The 16,609-nt window shown below is 36.9% G+C and overlaps 3 protein-coding genes and 5 non-coding genes across 8 annotated transcripts; 4 read left to right on the forward strand and 4 right to left on the reverse strand.

The window, feature by feature from the left end:
• Positions 1-541: 541 nt before the first annotated feature.
• On the reverse strand, positions 542-614 carry Trnak-uuu (transfer RNA lysine (anticodon UUU)). The gene has a single exon. It is a non-coding gene; the product is annotated as a tRNA-Lys (tRNA).
• Positions 615-1,320: 706 nt separating this feature from the next.
• Positions 1,321-1,393, forward strand: Trnak-uuu (transfer RNA lysine (anticodon UUU)). Its single transcript has one exon. It is a non-coding gene; the product is annotated as a tRNA-Lys (tRNA).
• Positions 1,394-2,426: 1,033 nt separating this feature from the next.
• Trnak-uuu (transfer RNA lysine (anticodon UUU)) lies at positions 2,427-2,502 on the reverse strand. Its single transcript has one exon. It is a non-coding gene; the product is annotated as a tRNA-Lys (tRNA).
• A 708-nt stretch (positions 2,503-3,210) lies between these two features.
• Trnak-uuu (transfer RNA lysine (anticodon UUU)) lies at positions 3,211-3,283 on the forward strand. The gene has a single exon. It is a non-coding gene; the product is annotated as a tRNA-Lys (tRNA).
• A 1,507-nt stretch (positions 3,284-4,790) lies between these two features.
• Trnak-uuu (transfer RNA lysine (anticodon UUU)) lies at positions 4,791-4,863 on the reverse strand. The gene has a single exon. It is a non-coding gene; the product is annotated as a tRNA-Lys (tRNA).
• A 2,724-nt stretch (positions 4,864-7,587) lies between these two features.
• LOC143447024 (uncharacterized) lies at positions 7,588-10,223 on the forward strand. The gene is made up of 7 exons (XM_076946932.1): positions 7,588-7,739; positions 7,823-7,954; positions 8,046-8,126; positions 8,186-8,317; positions 8,383-9,804; positions 9,950-10,062; positions 10,216-10,223. The coding sequence occupies exons 1-7, from the start codon at positions 7,588-7,590 to the stop codon at positions 10,221-10,223; spliced, it is 2,040 nt and encodes a 679-aa protein (XP_076803047.1).
• A 270-nt stretch (positions 10,224-10,493) lies between these two features.
• LOC143447361 (baculoviral IAP repeat-containing protein 8-like) lies at positions 10,494-12,957 on the forward strand. The gene is made up of 5 exons (XM_076947426.1): positions 10,494-10,776; positions 10,882-10,981; positions 11,073-11,207; positions 11,282-11,446; positions 11,529-12,957. Exons 1-5 carry the CDS (start codon positions 10,512-10,514, stop codon positions 11,854-11,856), a joined length of 993 nt encoding a protein of 330 aa, XP_076803541.1. The 5' UTR covers positions 10,494-10,511; the 3' UTR covers positions 11,857-12,957.
• On the reverse strand, positions 12,881-16,043 carry LOC143447362 (baculoviral IAP repeat-containing protein 8-like). Its single transcript, XM_076947427.1, has 5 exons — positions 15,761-16,043; positions 15,556-15,655; positions 15,330-15,464; positions 15,091-15,255; positions 12,881-15,008 (listed from the first exon to the last, which is right to left on the reverse strand). The coding sequence occupies exons 1-5, from the start codon at positions 16,023-16,025 to the stop codon at positions 14,681-14,683; spliced, it is 993 nt and encodes a 330-aa protein (XP_076803542.1). The 5' UTR covers positions 16,026-16,043; the 3' UTR covers positions 12,881-14,680.
• Positions 16,044-16,609: the final 566 nt, after the last annotated feature.

Raw genomic sequence — 16,609 nt, forward strand, 5'->3', positions numbered from 1 at the left:
TAATAACAATATCAAACTAGCTCTTCAGCAGCACTTAGCGAACAAAACGAGTAAGCAATAAATCATACTTATTTTGATGTCTTATTAAATTGCCCAACATGATTTGTATGTAAATGAATACTGTTGCACTGAAATCACTTATACTTTTAGCTTTTTCGTAAAAAATAAAACATTAACGAACATTTTTAGTAGTTCTAAAAATGACAAAACTGTATAGTTTTAAGGAAAACACGGTGTTTTCTAAATGTCTGATCACTCTGCTCATACGCTTTGTGTTTCTTTTTTAAATCCTGCTTATTTAGCTAAAAAATTAGTTCAATTATCCACTCATTGCATAAAAACTTCTCTGTAAACCCAAACAACAGGCTATGCGTTATAGTTCTTCCCAACTGGAGAAAGTGTTTACAAAGTCACTTATACCAAGTTTTCAAGGACTCTTTACACCTCAGAAACACTGAAACGATTGAGGCAAAATGACGCCAAATGGCTGGACAGCTGGTTTGCTGCTACGCTGAGGCACTATGCAAAAAAGTAAAGGATTCGCCCGTAAAAGGACTTGAACCCTTGACCGTTGGATTAAAAGTCCAACGCTCTACCGACTGAGCTAACCGGGCCAATATAAATGAATAGGTATATTTATCTCAAATCGTTTTTTTTTGGAATTAATTTATCAGTTCTTTCACTTGATTCTGATCTTTGACATAATTAAACTTATCGTTGTACTGTTCCAACGCAACAAATAATTCATAGACTTTTTCAGTATCAGTATATTTCTTCCCTTTTGAGTTTTGACGTATGGTCCTCTAAGACGCTCTTGTGGCACTGATGAAAGTCGACAAGGAACTTACACAGAAACAGAAACATCGATCACCGCACAGCAGATGGCCACGCTAGGAGCCCGACCGAGGTCGGCGGTAGTTGTGTTGCTACACAGGAAATGGTGTAGGAAAAGCACGCTCTGAATCTAATCCAAAGTGGACGTCCTTCTTTTCTTATGAAAAGAAAAACTGCCACTGGTGACCAAGTTAGCTTTCCCCAATTTTTCATTTGTTCTTCAATTGCCGCTGGTGCAATCTCTTTCAATCTTCATCTACACAGCAACGATGAATGATTTATTCCGAGATACTATCCAGACTTACTCCCAGATGGAAGATAATTCAAACACTGTAATAAAATAGCCCAACAAATTTTGTTTGTGAATATTTTAATTTAATTTAAACTTAGTGGCAAAACTAACCCAAATTCTTGAAACTATCCTAGCTTGGAATTCTCGTCAAGTTTTTAGTTTTATCTTGTTATTATTTGATCTTCGTTTTGCGAGCCCGGTTAGCTCAGCCGGTAGAGCGTTGGACTTTTAATCCAACGGTCAAGGGTTCAAGTCCCTTATCGGGCGAATTTTTTGTTTTTTCTGCATAACGTTAGGGTGAAATGATTGTTAGTTTTGATCCTTGACCTGAAGAACGGATATAGTGCCTTAGTGTAGCATCAAACCAACCGTTCGGCCCTATGCTGTGTGCCTTGAATGTCTCAATATGTCGGAAGTGTGTAGAGTTTTTGGAAACTAATTGTTAAAAATGTTTTCCTAATCCCTAAACGCTCTAATGTAATTAGTAAAAATTAACCCATTCCATTGATTCAACAAATTTAGGTTTTCGTTCAATCAATAGTCTGTAGTAACACAGAAACTTTTCTCACGCAATGAATACGACAATTAGACTAATTTATTACCTAAATTCTAGCTCTTTAAGACAGAAAGAAGAAAAGAAAGCGAAATGTGCTCATATTTAAACAAAAGTCAGATTGTGCGTACAAGTTTACGGGCACCTTTGAAATCAGTGACCAGTGACAAATTAAAATAGCATTAAAAGGAAACTTGAGTGAGTTTATTTAATAACAATATCAAACTAGCTCTTCAGCAGCACTTAGCGAACAAAACGAGTAAGCAATAAATCATACTTATTTTGATGTCTTATTAAATTGCCCAACATGATTTGTATGTAAATGAATACTGTTGCACTGAAATCACTTATACTTTTAGCTTTTTCGCAAAAAATAAAACATTAACGAACATTTTTAGTAGTTCTAAAAATGACAAAACTGTATAGTTTTGAGGAAAACACGGTGTTTTCTAAATGTCTGATTATTCTGTTTCTGCGCTTTCTGTTTCTTTTTTGAATCCTGCTACTTTAGCTAAAAAATTAGTTCAATTATCCACTCTTTGCATAAAAACTTCTCTGTAAACCTAAACAACAGGCTATGCGTTATAGTTCTTCCCAGATGGAAAAAGTGTTTACAAAGTCACTTATACCAAGTTTCCAAGGACTCTTTACACCTCAGAAACACTGAAACGATTGAGGCAAAATGACGGCAAATGGCTGGACAGCTGGTTTGCTGCTACGCTGAGGCACTATGCAAAAAAGTAAAGTTTTCGCCCGATAAGGGACTTGAACCCTTGACCGTTGGATTAAAAGTCCAACGTTCTACCGACTGAGCTAACCGGAACCATATAAATAAATAGGTATTATTATCTAGAAATCGTTATTTTTGGACTTAATTTATCAGTTCTTTCACTTGATTCTGATCTTTGACATAATTAAACTTATCGTTGTATACTGTTCCAACGCAACAAATAATTCATAGACTTTTTCAGTATCAGTATATTTCTTCCCTTTTGAGTTTTGACGTATGGTCCTCTAAGACGCTCTTGTGGCACTGATGAAAGTCGACAAGGAACTTACACAGAAACAGAAACATCGATCACCGCACAGCAGATGGCCACGCTAGGAGCCCGACCGAGGTCGGCGGTAGTTGTGTTGCTACACAGGAAATGGTGTAGGAAAAGCACGCTCTGAATCCAATCCAAAGTGGACGTCCTTCTTTTCTTATGAAAAGAAAAACTGCCACTGGTGACCAAGTTAGCTTTCCCCAATTTTTCATTTGTTCTTCAACTGCCGCTGGTGCAATCTCTTTCAATCTTCATCTACACAGCAACGATGAATGATTTATTCCGAGATACTATCCAGACTTACTCCCAGCTGGAAGATAATTCAAACACTGTAATAAAATAGCCCAACAAATTTTGTTTGTGAATATTTCAATTTAATTTAAACTTAGTGGCAAAACTAACCCAAATTCTTGAAACTATCCTAGCTTGGAATTATCGTCAAGTTTTTAGTTTTACATTGTTATTATTTGATCTTCTTTTTGCGAGCCCGGTTAGCTCAGCCGGTAGAGCGTTGGACTTTTAATCCAACGGTCAAGGGTTCAAGTCCCTTATCGGGCGAAGTTTTTGTTTTTTACTGCATAACGTTAGGGTGAAATGATTGTTAGTTTTGATCCTTGACCTGAAGAACAGATATAGTGCCTTAGTGTAGCATCAAACCAACCGTTCGGCCCTATGCTGTGTGCTTTGAACGTCTCAATTTGTCGGAAGTGTGTAGAGTTTTTGGAAACTAATTGTTAAAAGTGATTTCCTAATTCCTAAACGCTCTAATGTAATTAGTAAAAATTAACCCATTCCATTGTGCTGTTGATTCAACAAATTTAGGTTTTCGTTCAATCAATAGACGGTAGTAACACAGAAACTTTTCTCACGCAATGAATGTGACAATTAGACTAGATTATTACCTAAATTCTAGCTCTGTAGCAGCACGTAAAAAACAATAAGCAAATAAGCAAGATAATCAGACTTTTAGTAAATACAGTGTCTTCTCGAAAATGAAACTTTTTTGTCATTTTTCTGGAGCGAACAATCTGTTTACGTGTTTTGTTCGCTAAGTGGTGCTAGAGAGATACGGTTTGACGTTGCTGTGAGGTTAACGTTGCCACGTTTCTTTTCAATTCCTGTTTAATTTATGGCTCAACACAAATTTCAAGGGTGTCTCCAAAATGTTTTAAAGTGTTACGCCATGCTTGCTTTTTGTTTGGACATGAACACCTTTCGCTTTTTAAATAATATCAAATTTATACCGGAATTCAAAATGATTGTTCTTGCCAGATGAAAGATGATGCACTTGTGCCTATGCAGTGTGACTGCATACATAAAACTGTGGGCCGTGCCCTTGAATCTTATACGTTAATCCGCGACCAGTAATTTCAATGCAGGTTTGTATTGCTAAAAAGTGTTTCTTCTGTTTACAGGTAACAATTTAGTTAAAATACCACACTCGATGCATTAGATCAGCGTGGTCCAACTGCAGGCCCGCGGGCCAAAGTTGGCCCGCGAGCACCGATTTTTTGGCCCGCGAACTGATAGTCAGCTTTGATAGTCGCTATTGTCGAGGAAGAACCTCGACCGCAGATGTCACATTGATCAGCATTTAATAGCTAAATTTTGAACTATTCTAATTTCAGTTCTAATATCAATATCACATTGTTTTTCAGTTCTAATTTCACATTTCTTCAGTTCTAATTTAAAAACATTGGCCCGCAAGATAAAAAAAATTTCTGATTTTGGCCCGCGATGAAAAGAAGTTGGACCACGCTGCATTAGATAATTTTGTTGTCTTTATGGAAAACTCATATTCGTTGAACAATATCAGTATGCGTTAATTCTTCCTAGTTGAGTTAACTTTTTAGGAAATCACTGTAAACAAGTTTCCAATAATGTTTTACACTTCGGAGTTACTGAGACGATCAAATTAAAGTTTAAGGCACACTGCAGAGGGCAGGTAACACCTTGAACTTCCTGCTGGTTTGATGTTACCCGAAGGCATTCCCTGCTATCCGGGTCTGGACCTAAACCAGCAATTTGCTAATGACCGAATGTTAAGTATCGAGAGCAAAAGAGTCGCCCGATAAGGGACTTGAACCCTTGACCGTTGGATTAAAAGTCCAACGCTCTACCGACTGAGCTAACCGGGCCTTCAAAAACATGAAATAGTATAATTATCTATATTAATTGAAAGATTTTTTGGTATTACTTCGCAAGCTTATTCACTTTATTGTTGTCTTCGGCATAAAATAAACTTTTCGTTGCGCTAGCCAGTATAAGTCTCAAAGCAAACATCATGTTTATACTTTCATAACAGCCTATTTTCTTTCAATTTCATAAAATATATCATGGGTTTTGTCAATATCAGTATATTTTTGTCCTTCTGAGTTCTAACACATGTTACTGGTCCTTCAAGACGCTCTTGTGATGCTTATAACAGAGATTTTCATTGATCCCAGCAGACCACCACACAAGGTTCGGTAACTTTGTGTTGTCATTAGAAATGGAAGGAGAACGCACGTCTTCAAATCAATCCAAGATAGACGTGACTCCTGTCTCATGGAGAGGAAAACTGCCACTGACGACTAAAATCATAAATTTTCATTGTATAATTTATTATTCGATTGTGGCTTTTGCAATCTCTCTCAAACCCTATACTTCCTACTCAATTTTATTTCAATGCTCCAACAATTTCTGTAATCCAAACTTTTAAAATTATCCTAAAAGTTTGAAGTTATCGAAAAATTCCTTTTTTTCTTTTAGTTCATTTGTGTTTTACGAGTCCGGTTGGCTCAGTAGAGGGTAGACTGAGCGTTGGACTTTTAATCCAACGGTCAAGAGTTCAAGTCAGTAGTATAGTGTTGCCACCCCAGGAGTCCCCCCACCACCGCCACCACCACGCCACCACCACGCCACCACGCCACCGCCACCACCACGCCACCATGCCACCAAGTGTGAAGTAGGTCACTCCAAGAATAGGTCACTCCAAGATTAGGTCATTCAAGTAATTAGGTCATATGTAAAAAGAGATAAGAAAAGTGACGTCATAGTTTTCGTTAGCGCCAACGTGCGGTAAACATGTTCTAGATTTCTAGAGGAAAAAAACATCTTGGGTTTGTGGATATTCGATATCAGTTACATCATAGTTTCAGTGTAAAGTATACAGAACGATGAACCGTATGCATTGCTACCTGGAATCATATGGAGAAAAGCCTAGAGTAAGAACACGTTAATCGTATTTGCATACGCTAACATCACCTGGTTATGAATTCCAGCTTGGGTTGAAATAAGCCAGACTTTAGAAACAAAGCATTGGAAGGTATTACAACCAATCTAGTCGATTCCAGATGTAAGAGAAGAATAAATAATAGCTGGTACCCAGATATGATTTGTTTTGACCCGATTAGGAATTACCTATGTTTTCGAATGCAGATGTAAGAGAAGAATGAATAAAAGCTAGCATCCAGCTATGTGTTTGTGTGACCAGATTACGAATTTCCTATGTTCACGAACCTATCAATTATGAATTAACTATGTTATTCGAATCCAGATGTAAGAGAAGAATAAATAAAAGCTAGCATCCAGCTGTGTGTGTTTGTGTGACCTGATTACGAATTTCCTATGCTTACGAACATATCAATACCAAATGCAATCACAGCTGTGTTTTTGATAGGTCAAAAGGGAACAGAGCCATTGTTTGTTTATGAATAAGTAGTCTATATATATCATATTTTCCAAAGCAGGTAGGTTATTTGGAAAAGTAGTAAAACAGACAAGCAAGTAAGTGTGACTCTTGTTGCCGCATACAATGTGAACAGTGACGTTTGTACATTGCAGTGTTATAATTTTATGGTGTAATGAGTTGACTCGTGAATGTTTATAGTAGGGGTAAGCAAACTTTTTTAACATCGATAATGAATATTATTGGATATTACTATTCAGCTAGAGCAGTCATCTTTGTTAAAAACTGTACTTGCTAGCGTTAGATATAATCGTTTTGGTTTTGCAGTGTATTTAAGTAGATTAAACTGAGTTAAGCTTACTGTTTTAGCAATAAATTGCGTTGACTTGTACATTATAATGTTCTAATCTTATGGTGTATTCAGTTGACTCGTGAATGTTTAAAGTGGGGGTAGAGGTAAACTTGTTTCGCATCGATAATAATTAATGAATAATATTGGACTTACTAATAATATAAAACTTACTGTTTTAGTAATAAATTGTGTTAATTTGTTGTTTACAAACTCTTCGGGTTCTATATCTATTGTTACATCATAAACGAAATGCTAGCCTAAATAAAACAAAGAGAGAGAGAGAGAGAGAGAGAGAGAGAGAGAGAGACGTTCATAAATGATACTCTTGCTAACCTTTTCGCAGTTTACCCACCACTAGGTTATAGTTATGATAGTGCACATAGTACTGTGTACTTGAAACTTATGAGACACTCTGTTAATTTCGAATAATTATATATATATATTTTATAGGTTACATAGGGAAATGTCTTCTGTTACGTATCAATGTAATGTTTGTGATAAACAATTTATTACACTCTATAACTTAAAAAGACACAGAAAGACACACGACGACACTCGATTTCTCTGTAAACTGTGTGATAGTAGCTACAAACGAAAAGATAGTTATCGAAAGCATTATCGAAATAAACATGTTGGGGATCAATTGGGAATAGAAAATGCCTTTGTTAAAATGTAAGTAGAATACTTAGCAATCTTATTCCGTACAATATCAAGTCTATTCAGTTGTATATTTCAGTAATGGTAAACCAGCACCTGAACCAACGTTGAGAAGTTCTCAAAATCCAGAAGCAAGCGATGAACGGTAAGTTTCTTTTAATATATATATGTCATAACCATGATATGAACTTTGTGATGTGTAGGGAAGAAATTTCGTGTGATGATCTTATCAACATACAAAGAAAAATTGGAAAATGCGAGCGATGCCATTCTGAATTAGGTTTTAAGGATGAGGAAAACTACTCACAAAACGAGAAATCACATGAATGTGAAAGGTATGTCACATGAGCAAGCGATGAATGGTATGTTTCTTTTAAAGTGTATGTCATAACCACGATATGAACTGTGTGATATGTAGGGATGAAATTTCGTGTGATGATCTTATCGAGATACAAAGAAAAATTGGAAATTGCAAGCGATGTCATTCTGAATTAGGTTTTATGGACGAAGAAAACTACTCTCAAAACGAGAACACACATGAATGTAAAAGGTATATCACATAAAAAAAAAAAAAAAAAAAAGTAGAGGAGTTGTTTATATTCATACAATAAAGAAAAAAAATCATATCTTTTTTTTTACAGTATCAAGAAGATTAAACTTCAACAAAAACACATTAGAAGGAATAGGAAACGCTGTAAATTTTGTGTGCGGACATTTACAAAGTGAGTACACAATAAACTTTATGGATGAAATATCATTTTCAATATATACTGTATATTAGTTTAAGAGATTTGAAAAAACATATGAGACGCTCACACCGACCGCGTGTAGTACCAAGACCCCAGATTCCGCGTCCTAGAACGATTGTGGTGGATGGCGATACAATCCCAGAGGATATTCCTGAAGATTACAGGTAAAAATAAAACATGATTGATATCAAATAACAATTCATGAAAGGAGTTTATTTTATTTTTGAAGGGATATCTTTCAAAGCAATTGGCGAGCAATACGAACCCATTTTCATATCGGTAATGCGGTTCAAGAGCGTTACACGTTTCGTATCCCTGACCAAAGCATGATCGATCAAGGTCTCGAATCATTATGGCCATACTTTCGTGAAAATATTTTCCAGAGACAACGACAGGCGTTCAAAATCCGTGTCGCATTTGGATTTATTTTACGACATGAAGGAAATGAAGACGACTCGCCAGTACTATATCGTTACTTTCATCCGGACAATCACTCCAATTATTTGTATTTAGGCCCTGAAACCATCCGCGATCGAACCGAATTCGATCAATTCCTTGTCGATATTCAACGGAAGAATATCAGACAATGGTCGGATAGATTAAAATCCGAAAGCGCTTGGGTCGTGGAATCTGTCTGTAATGTTGAATTTTACATCAATCCATTTCGGTATATACCGATTGGTATACCAGATGCATTACCTGAATTTATTATTTCAAATAAAGGTCTATGTTCCCTATACCTCGGGAGACACGGACCGTTTCGAGACAACTTATGTTTCTTACGATGTGTGGCATTACATCAACAAAAGCTCCGAGGTATCACGAAAAAAAGAATGGATGTAAAGCCTTCGAAAGTCAAATTAAGTAGAATATTTAAGGAATTATTTGGTACTCAAAATATTGATTCTTTTCCCGGTGTCACAATTCATGACTTGAATTTACTCGAAAAGAAACTCAAGACGAACACCAATGTGTACCAATTGGATGAGTGTTACGTGGCCACCATGATACGGCGAGGTCTCAATCAATTTGAACATACACTGAATTTGAACCTATTTCGTCAGCATTTTAGCTACATACACAACTTCAATATGTATGCTAATATTTTTCAATGTAAAAATACCTCTTGTCAGGTTTTCTTCCAGAACAGTCACGATTTGAGACGTCATCACTGCAAGACGTTGACCGAAGTCTTTCCCGGTAAAATCGCTCAACCACAGACAAATGTATTTGCAAAACTGGAAGATGAAGGTCTATCCTTTCAATCCGAGGACAAAGTCTTCCCTTATCGTGGTGTATTTGACTATGAATCATCGTTCTCAATCAGTTCACTCCCAAAATCCGGTCCGAGGACTACATTTTTGAATCGTCACGTTGCCATGGCGGTGGGGGTGCAAACCAACGTTCCAGGTTTTTCGGAATTTCAATGTTTTATAGGTGAACCGGAACAGATTGTCCAACAAAAGCTGGAATATCTCGAAAAAGCCTCTGCCCAAGCCTATGAACTGCTGAAACGGAAATTCTCATTCGTTTACGAGTTTCTGGAAGTTCGATTGAAACTATTTCCCAGAGAAGTACAGGTCGATGTTCGTAAGTTGGTTTCTGCTGGTTTTTATTTCACTGGTTTTAAAGACAGGACCAAGTGCTTCAGGTAACGTCTTGTTCATTAAAATAGAGACTTGGATACATAAAATACGGGACTTAATTTCTAATCAAACAAATACGTTTAAACAAGTTGTGCGAATAGTTTTACGTTCAAAAACACTATCATAAAACAAATCTCAACTTCATTCCAGTTGTGGTCAATCTGTCCAAGAATGGGAAGTCGAAGATGACCCGAAGCTACTCCGATGGCATAGATCCAATTGTGATATCATTAACGGAAAGGATACAAGAAACATACCAATCGGTTAGTTAAGCCAAAGATTTCAATTTGTAAGAAAAAAAAGAGAAGCATCGAATCAATCTGATCTGTAATACCAACAAAGTGTAAAGATGGATCGATGTTTAAAACGTCTCAAAAGCGTAAATGAACCGAACCAAATCTTGATTCTTTTTGTAGTTTCATGAAACACCACCTGAAATTGCCTTATTATACTACCGTTTACGCTGTCATAATAGAACGAGTTACGTGAGTGAGTAGTGAATTCTCCGTTCATATGACGTTACTTCCACTACCTTGTAAATATTGATTAAATCTAGATTCCATTCTTCGTCAATTCGAACTTATTCCACCCCATGGCCATGGAAACGCTACAAGTTCAGCCACACGACCGCCAACATCTGGGAATCCACAGGCTTCAGCAGATCAAAGAAAAAGTCATTACAAATGGCATTGGTATCACATCAAATTCACCAATGTTTCAAACAGCTACATTTAGAAATTCTTCGTGCTCCACCCCTCCACCTAGTGTGGTTGCGTCCACCATCGCGAATTCACATAGAAATCTTGCAATTAATTTGGAGAACATGAACTTGTTTCCATGTTTGAATCCGGTAAATCCTCACATGAAGAGCGAGAAATCTCGTCTCCAAACTTTCCTTGATCACTCGTCATCGTGGCCTACTCATAGGATTCGCACAACTCCCAGACAAATTGCAAACGCAGGAATGTATTACTTGGGTGAGGCTCATACTTTCAAGCTTAGGTCTCATACCATAAAAAAAATAAAAAAAATAAAAATAAAATTTGGTAAGTTGTAGAATTACAAAGTGAAATATTCTCCAGGTGTAAGAGATCGTGTAAAATGTTGGTATTGCAACGGAGGATTACAAAATTGGGAGAGAGATGACGATCCATGGCAAGAGCACGCCAAGTGGTTTCCATTGTAAGTTGAATTTTCTGTCTCCATGAAAGAATTTACCAGATTTGGCTTTTTTATGATTTCTATGTTTAACAAACTTGGATCTCCTGCCCAGGTGCGAGTTTGTTCTTCAACAAAAAGGTCCAGATTATGTTCATGGGATCGCCTTTCGATTCCCCAATCTAAGAAGACCGACAATTCGGAATCCAGCAAATCCAAATCAACTCAGGAATATTCAATCAGGACAAATGTAAACCTCCTAAAGTCATGTTCTTGATCATCATCTTGGTTTTGTTCTTTGTAGTTATCTATTTCTTTGTTTAGTTTACGAAACGGACATCGAAATGGTGGCCCTGAAATCATCGATCCCAGGGAAGAGATAAGATCTCTAGAGAGGAAAGTTGACGGAGAGATGTCTTCGTCTGAACTGGTGGAGCAAGCAAAACTAATGGGATTCGATGAAAGAACGATAAAAACTGCTTTGAAAAGGTGAAATTTTGTCAAGAAAGCTATTTTTTAATTTTTATTGCATTGCAATTATGAATAGCATTGAAAACCGATCTTTCTACAGGAAATATGAAACCACTGGTTATGGATTTTCTAGGCTTGAAAATCTCGTTGAGTCTATTCTTGCGATGGAGGAAGAATCTGCTTCCAATAGATCTGAAGAAGAAGGATTGGCAACAAAGAAAGCAACTCCTTCAATAGCATCTGGACTTCAAGAGATTCGTCGTTTACAGGAGGAAAGAACGTGTAAAGTTTGTGGCAACGAACAAGCGAGTGTTGTTCTTATTCCATGCGGACATATTGCTTGTTGTATTGGTTGCGCTGAAAACGCATCGACTTGTCCCATTTGTCGTTTGCGAGTTCGAGAAAAAGTCCGATCTTTTATTGTTTAAAGCAAAAGTTTGGATTCTTTTGAAATGTAAGTCAACGCCGCGCTATGGTGATTTGATATGAAGTGTGAACCGTATTTAGAGCGCTACCTTGCGTTATCCTCACAATCGATTCAGTTACAAACATCATCGCTGGCTGGCAGTACGATAACATCCAAAACTTTTCAATTTAAATTGTTATTCAAAAAACTTGCCTTGTATAGTATTTTCTGGAATTTCCCAAAGGTTCTTTTCAAGTTTTGAACATGTATTCACGTTGCTATCATATTATAATTCGTTACATAGCCATTTATTTCATCACCGTTGCGCAATATGCGTTTCGCGATCGTCATACCTTGAAATCATTTGCCTCTGGCTACTCTCCAAGCTTTCAAGGAAAAGTATGAAAAAGCAAACTTATATTCACGATCGATCAGCATGATGATAGTCTTAAAATAGATATTCGTTTCTATTGGAATCATACTCACAAATATATCAAATTGAAACGTTTAAGAGGTCTGTAAACGCACACATCCAGTATGCTTGTGCTTTTTTAATAGGTTCAGTGATAATACAACACACTCAAGGATTAAAATAACGCAGTAATTCATGAAAGCGGGTTACAAGATTCTTCGATCAGCAAAACAAAAATTCCAACGCTTAAACGACATGCTTTAAAATACAGCTTCTTGAAGGAATTTCGTAAAATCATGCTGTAACAGTGTGCAGAAGTTTCGCAAGACAACGACTTAGTTTTCGGCTCACTTGACTGATCATTGTCTGTCACAGGATCACTTTCCTGGTTTCGGCACAAGAAACATTGTTAAAATCAACACACGATTGGAGGAATCGAATCGCTGAAATGTTACAAAAGGTATTTTTCATCAGGGCAATCGTGAAACGTCCGGCGCCAAACATTCTATTTGGAGTTTCAAACTAATAAATAGCAAAACCGAATGTTGAAACGAAGGTTTTATTGACAGGTTATATGCACTCCTGGTTGTTTGCGGTATTTTTGAACGTATTTGGCACGAATGTATTTATCTGTTTAGCGTTTGCACCATGTTTTTTCAACAAAACCGAAAAATATTTGTTAAAATAAAACAAACAATTAATTGCACCACGTTTCAGACTTATAATTACAATTTTCCACAACTTAATGTCATCGACCACAGAAAAAGTGGCAAAATCCAAGCGCTTACATCACGCAAGTTGGAATAATAGAATTTTGTGCTACACGATGTTAGAGATTAGAATAGCTACGTTGATGTGTCACGGGATTATTTTTACGCACCTGTTTCAGAACCAACACATTTTAATATTGCGACATCACATTTGTAAGACACTTGTTTACGGTGTGAGATGTTACCTGTTTTAGATAGACTGTATTTTAGTTACCCAATTAATTGTTCACATTGTACACGGTTTGTTCGAACCACTCTTGTAGGTTAATTTAGTCCAATGTATTGGTCAACTTCTGTTTTTATTCGCATTGTGCATTATTTTATTCCTATGCATGCTCGTCAGGTTTTCTTACGTTTGCTCACGTACTGACGTATTTTACCTATTCATATGTACACATGTTTTTAGTCTGTGACGTCTAACTTCGCTACCCCTCGGGCCTAAATGGTATTTGCGTTTGCACCAATGTTCATTCAAAACCGAAAAACATTTCATTTTAGACTTATAATTACAATTTTCCACGACTTAATGTAGCAACAACTATGTGTTCAAAGGTCATTTGTATCAGATCTTATATTTTCCGCCATGAACTGTGCGAAGCGAAAATTACGATGCTAACCGCTATAGCATAATAAATATAACATAAATGAACAATTAAGGATCACAGAAATAGGGTTAAAACACAAACGCTTACATCATGCAATTTGGAATAATATAATATAGAATAGCTATGTTGAAGTGTCAAATTTATTAGTTTGAAACTCCAAATAGAATGTTTGGCGCCGGACGTTTCACGATTGCCCTGATGAAAAATACCTTTTGTAACATTTCAGCGATTCGATTCCTCCAATCGTGTGTTGATTTTAACAATGTTTCTTGTGCCGAAACCAGGAAAGTGATCCTGTGACAGACAATGATCAGTCAAGTGAGCCGAAAACTAAGTCGTTGTCTTGCGAAACTTCTGCACACTGTTACAGCATGATTTTACGAAATTCCTTCAAGAAGCTGTATTTTAAAGCATGTCGTTTAAGCGTTGGAATTTTTGTTTTGCTGATCGAAGAATCTTGTAACCCGCTTTCATGAATTACTGCGTTATTTTAATCCTTGAGTGTGTTGTATTATCACTGAACCTATTAAAAAAGCACAAGCATACTGGATGTGTGCGTTTACAGACCTCTTAAACGTTTCAATTTGATATATTTGTGAGTATGATTCCAATAGAAACGAATATCTATTTTAAGACTATCATCATGCTGATCGATCGTGAATATAAGTTTGCTTTTTCATACTTTTCCTTGAAAGCTTGGAGAGTAGCCAGAGGCAAATGATTTCAAGGTATGACGATCGCGAAACGCATATTGCGCAACGGTGATGAAATAAATGGCTATGTAACGAATTATAATATGATAGCAACGTGAATACATGTTCAAAACTTGAAAAGAACCTTTGGGAAATTCCAGAAAATACTATACAAGGCAAGTTTTTTGAATAACAATTTAAATTGAAAAGTTTTGGATGTTATCGTACTGCCAGCCAGCGATGATGTTTGTAACTGAATCGATTGTGAGGATAACGCAAGGTAGCGCTCTAAATACGGTTCACACTTCATATCAAATCACCATAGCGCGGCGTTGACTTACATTTCAAAAGAATCCAAACTTTTGCTTTAAACAATAAAAGATCGGACTTTTTCTCGAACTCGCAAACGACAAATGGGACAAGTCGATGCGTTTTCAGCGCAACCAATACAACAAGCAATATGTCCGCATGGAATAAGAACAACACTCGCTTGTTCGTTGCCACAAACTTTACACGTTCTTTCCTCCTGTAAACGACGAATCTCTTGAAGTCCAGATGCTATTGAAGGAGTTGCTTTCTTTGTTGCCAATCCTTCTTCTTCAGATCTATTGGAAGCAGATTCTTCCTCCATCGCAAGAATAGACTCAACGAGATTTTCAAGCCTAGAAAATCCATAACCAGTGGTTTCATATTTCCTGTAGAAAGATCGGTTTTCAATGCTATTCATAATTGCAATGCAATAAAAATTAAAAAATAGCTTTCTTGACAAAATTTCACCTTTTCAAAGCAGTTTTTATCGTTCTTTCATCGAATCCCATTAGTTTTGCTTGCTCCACCAGTTCAGACGAAGACATCTCTCCGTCAACTTTCCTCTCTAGAGATCTTATCTCTTCCCTGGGATCGATGATTTCAGGGCCACCATTTCGATGTCCGTTTCGTAAACTAAACAAAGAAATAGATAACTACAAAGAACAAAACCAAGATGATGATCAAGAACATGACTTTAGGAGGTTTACATTTGTCCTGATTGAATATTCCTGAGTTGATTTGGATTTGCTGGATTCCGAATTGTCGGTCTTCTTAGATTGGGGAATCGAAAGGCGATCCCATGAACATAATCTGGACCTTTTTGTTGAAGAACAAACTCGCACCTGGGCAGGAGATCCAAGTTTGTTAAACATAGAAATCATAAAAAAGCCAAATCTGGTAAATTCTTTCATGGAGACAGAAAATTCAACTTACAATGGAAACCACTTGGCGTGCTCTTGCCATGGATCGTCATCTCTCTCCCAATTTTGTAATCCTCCGTTGCAATACCAACATTTTACACGATCTCTTACACCTGGAGAATATTTCACTTTGTAATTCTACAACTTACCAAATTTTATTTTTATTTTTTTTATTTTTTTTATGGTATGAGACCTAAGCTTGAAAGTATGAGCCTCACCCAAGTAATACATTCCTGCGTTTGCAATTTGTCTGGGAGTTGTGCGAATCCTATGAGTAGGCCACGATGACGAGTGATCAAGGAAAGTTTGGAGACGAGATTTCTCGCTCTTCATGTGAGGATTTACCGGATTCAAACATGGAAACAAGTTCATGTTCTCCAAATTAATTGCAAGATTTCTATGTGAATTCGCGATGGTGGACGCAACCACACTAGGTGGAGGGGTGGAGCACGAAGAATTTCTAAATGTAGCTGTTTGAAACATTGGTGAATTTGATGTGATACCAATGCCATTTGTAATGACTTTTTCTTTGATCTGCTGAAGCCTGTGGATTCCCAGATGTTGGCGGTCGTGTGGCTGAACTTGTAGCGTTTCCATGGCCATGGGGTGGAATAAGTTCGAATTGACGAAGAATGGAATCTAGATTTAATCAATATTTACAAGGTAGTGGAAGTAACGTCATATGAACGGAGAATTCACTACTCACTCACGTAACTCGTTCTATTATGACAGCGTAAACGGTAGTATAATAAGGCAATTTCAGGTGGTGTTTCATGAAACTACAAAAAGAATCAAGATTTGGTTCGGTTCATTTACGCTTTTGAGACGTTTTAAACATCGATCCATCTTTACACTTTGTTGGTATTACAGATCAGATTGATTCGATGCTTCTCTTTTTTTTCTTACAAATTGAAATCTTTGGCTTAACTAACCGATTGGTATGTTTCTTGTATCCTTTCCGTTAATGATATCACAATTGGATCTATGCCATCGGAGTAGCTTCGGGTCATCTTCGACTTCCCATTCTTGGACAGATTGACCACAACTGGAATGAAGTTGAGATTTGT

This window comes from Clavelina lepadiformis, chromosome 2 (genome assembly GCF_947623445.1).
Source record: "Clavelina lepadiformis chromosome 2, kaClaLepa1.1, whole genome shotgun sequence".
Lineage (NCBI taxonomy): Eukaryota > Metazoa > Chordata > Ascidiacea > Aplousobranchia > Clavelinidae > Clavelina > Clavelina lepadiformis.

Coding starts and splice junctions, on each gene's coding strand:
- LOC143447024 (XM_076946932.1), top strand. CDS start 7,588: ATGAACTTTGTGATGTGTAGGGAAGAAATTTCGTGTGATGATCTTATC. Junction 7,740..7,822: donor AAATCACATGAATGTGAAAG/GTATGTCACATG, acceptor TGTGATATGTAG/GGATGAAATTTCGTGTGATG. Junction 7,955..8,045: donor AACACACATGAATGTAAAAG/GTATATCACATA, acceptor TTTTTTTTACAG/TATCAAGAAGATTAAACTTC.
- LOC143447361 (XM_076947426.1), top strand. CDS start 10,512: ATGTTTCAAACAGCTACATTTAGAAATTCTTCGTGCTCCACCCCTCCA. Junction 10,982..11,072: donor CACGCCAAGTGGTTTCCATT/GTAAGTTGAATT, acceptor TCTCCTGCCCAG/GTGCGAGTTTGTTCTTCAAC. Junction 11,447..11,528: donor ATAAAAACTGCTTTGAAAAG/GTGAAATTTTGT, acceptor ATCTTTCTACAG/GAAATATGAAACCACTGGTT.
- LOC143447362 (XM_076947427.1), bottom strand. CDS start 16,025: ATGTTTCAAACAGCTACATTTAGAAATTCTTCGTGCTCCACCCCTCCA. Junction 15,656..15,760: donor CGCAGGAATGTATTACTTGG/GTGAGGCTCATA, acceptor AATATTCTCCAG/GTGTAAGAGATCGTGTAAAA. Junction 15,465..15,555: donor CACGCCAAGTGGTTTCCATT/GTAAGTTGAATT, acceptor TCTCCTGCCCAG/GTGCGAGTTTGTTCTTCAAC.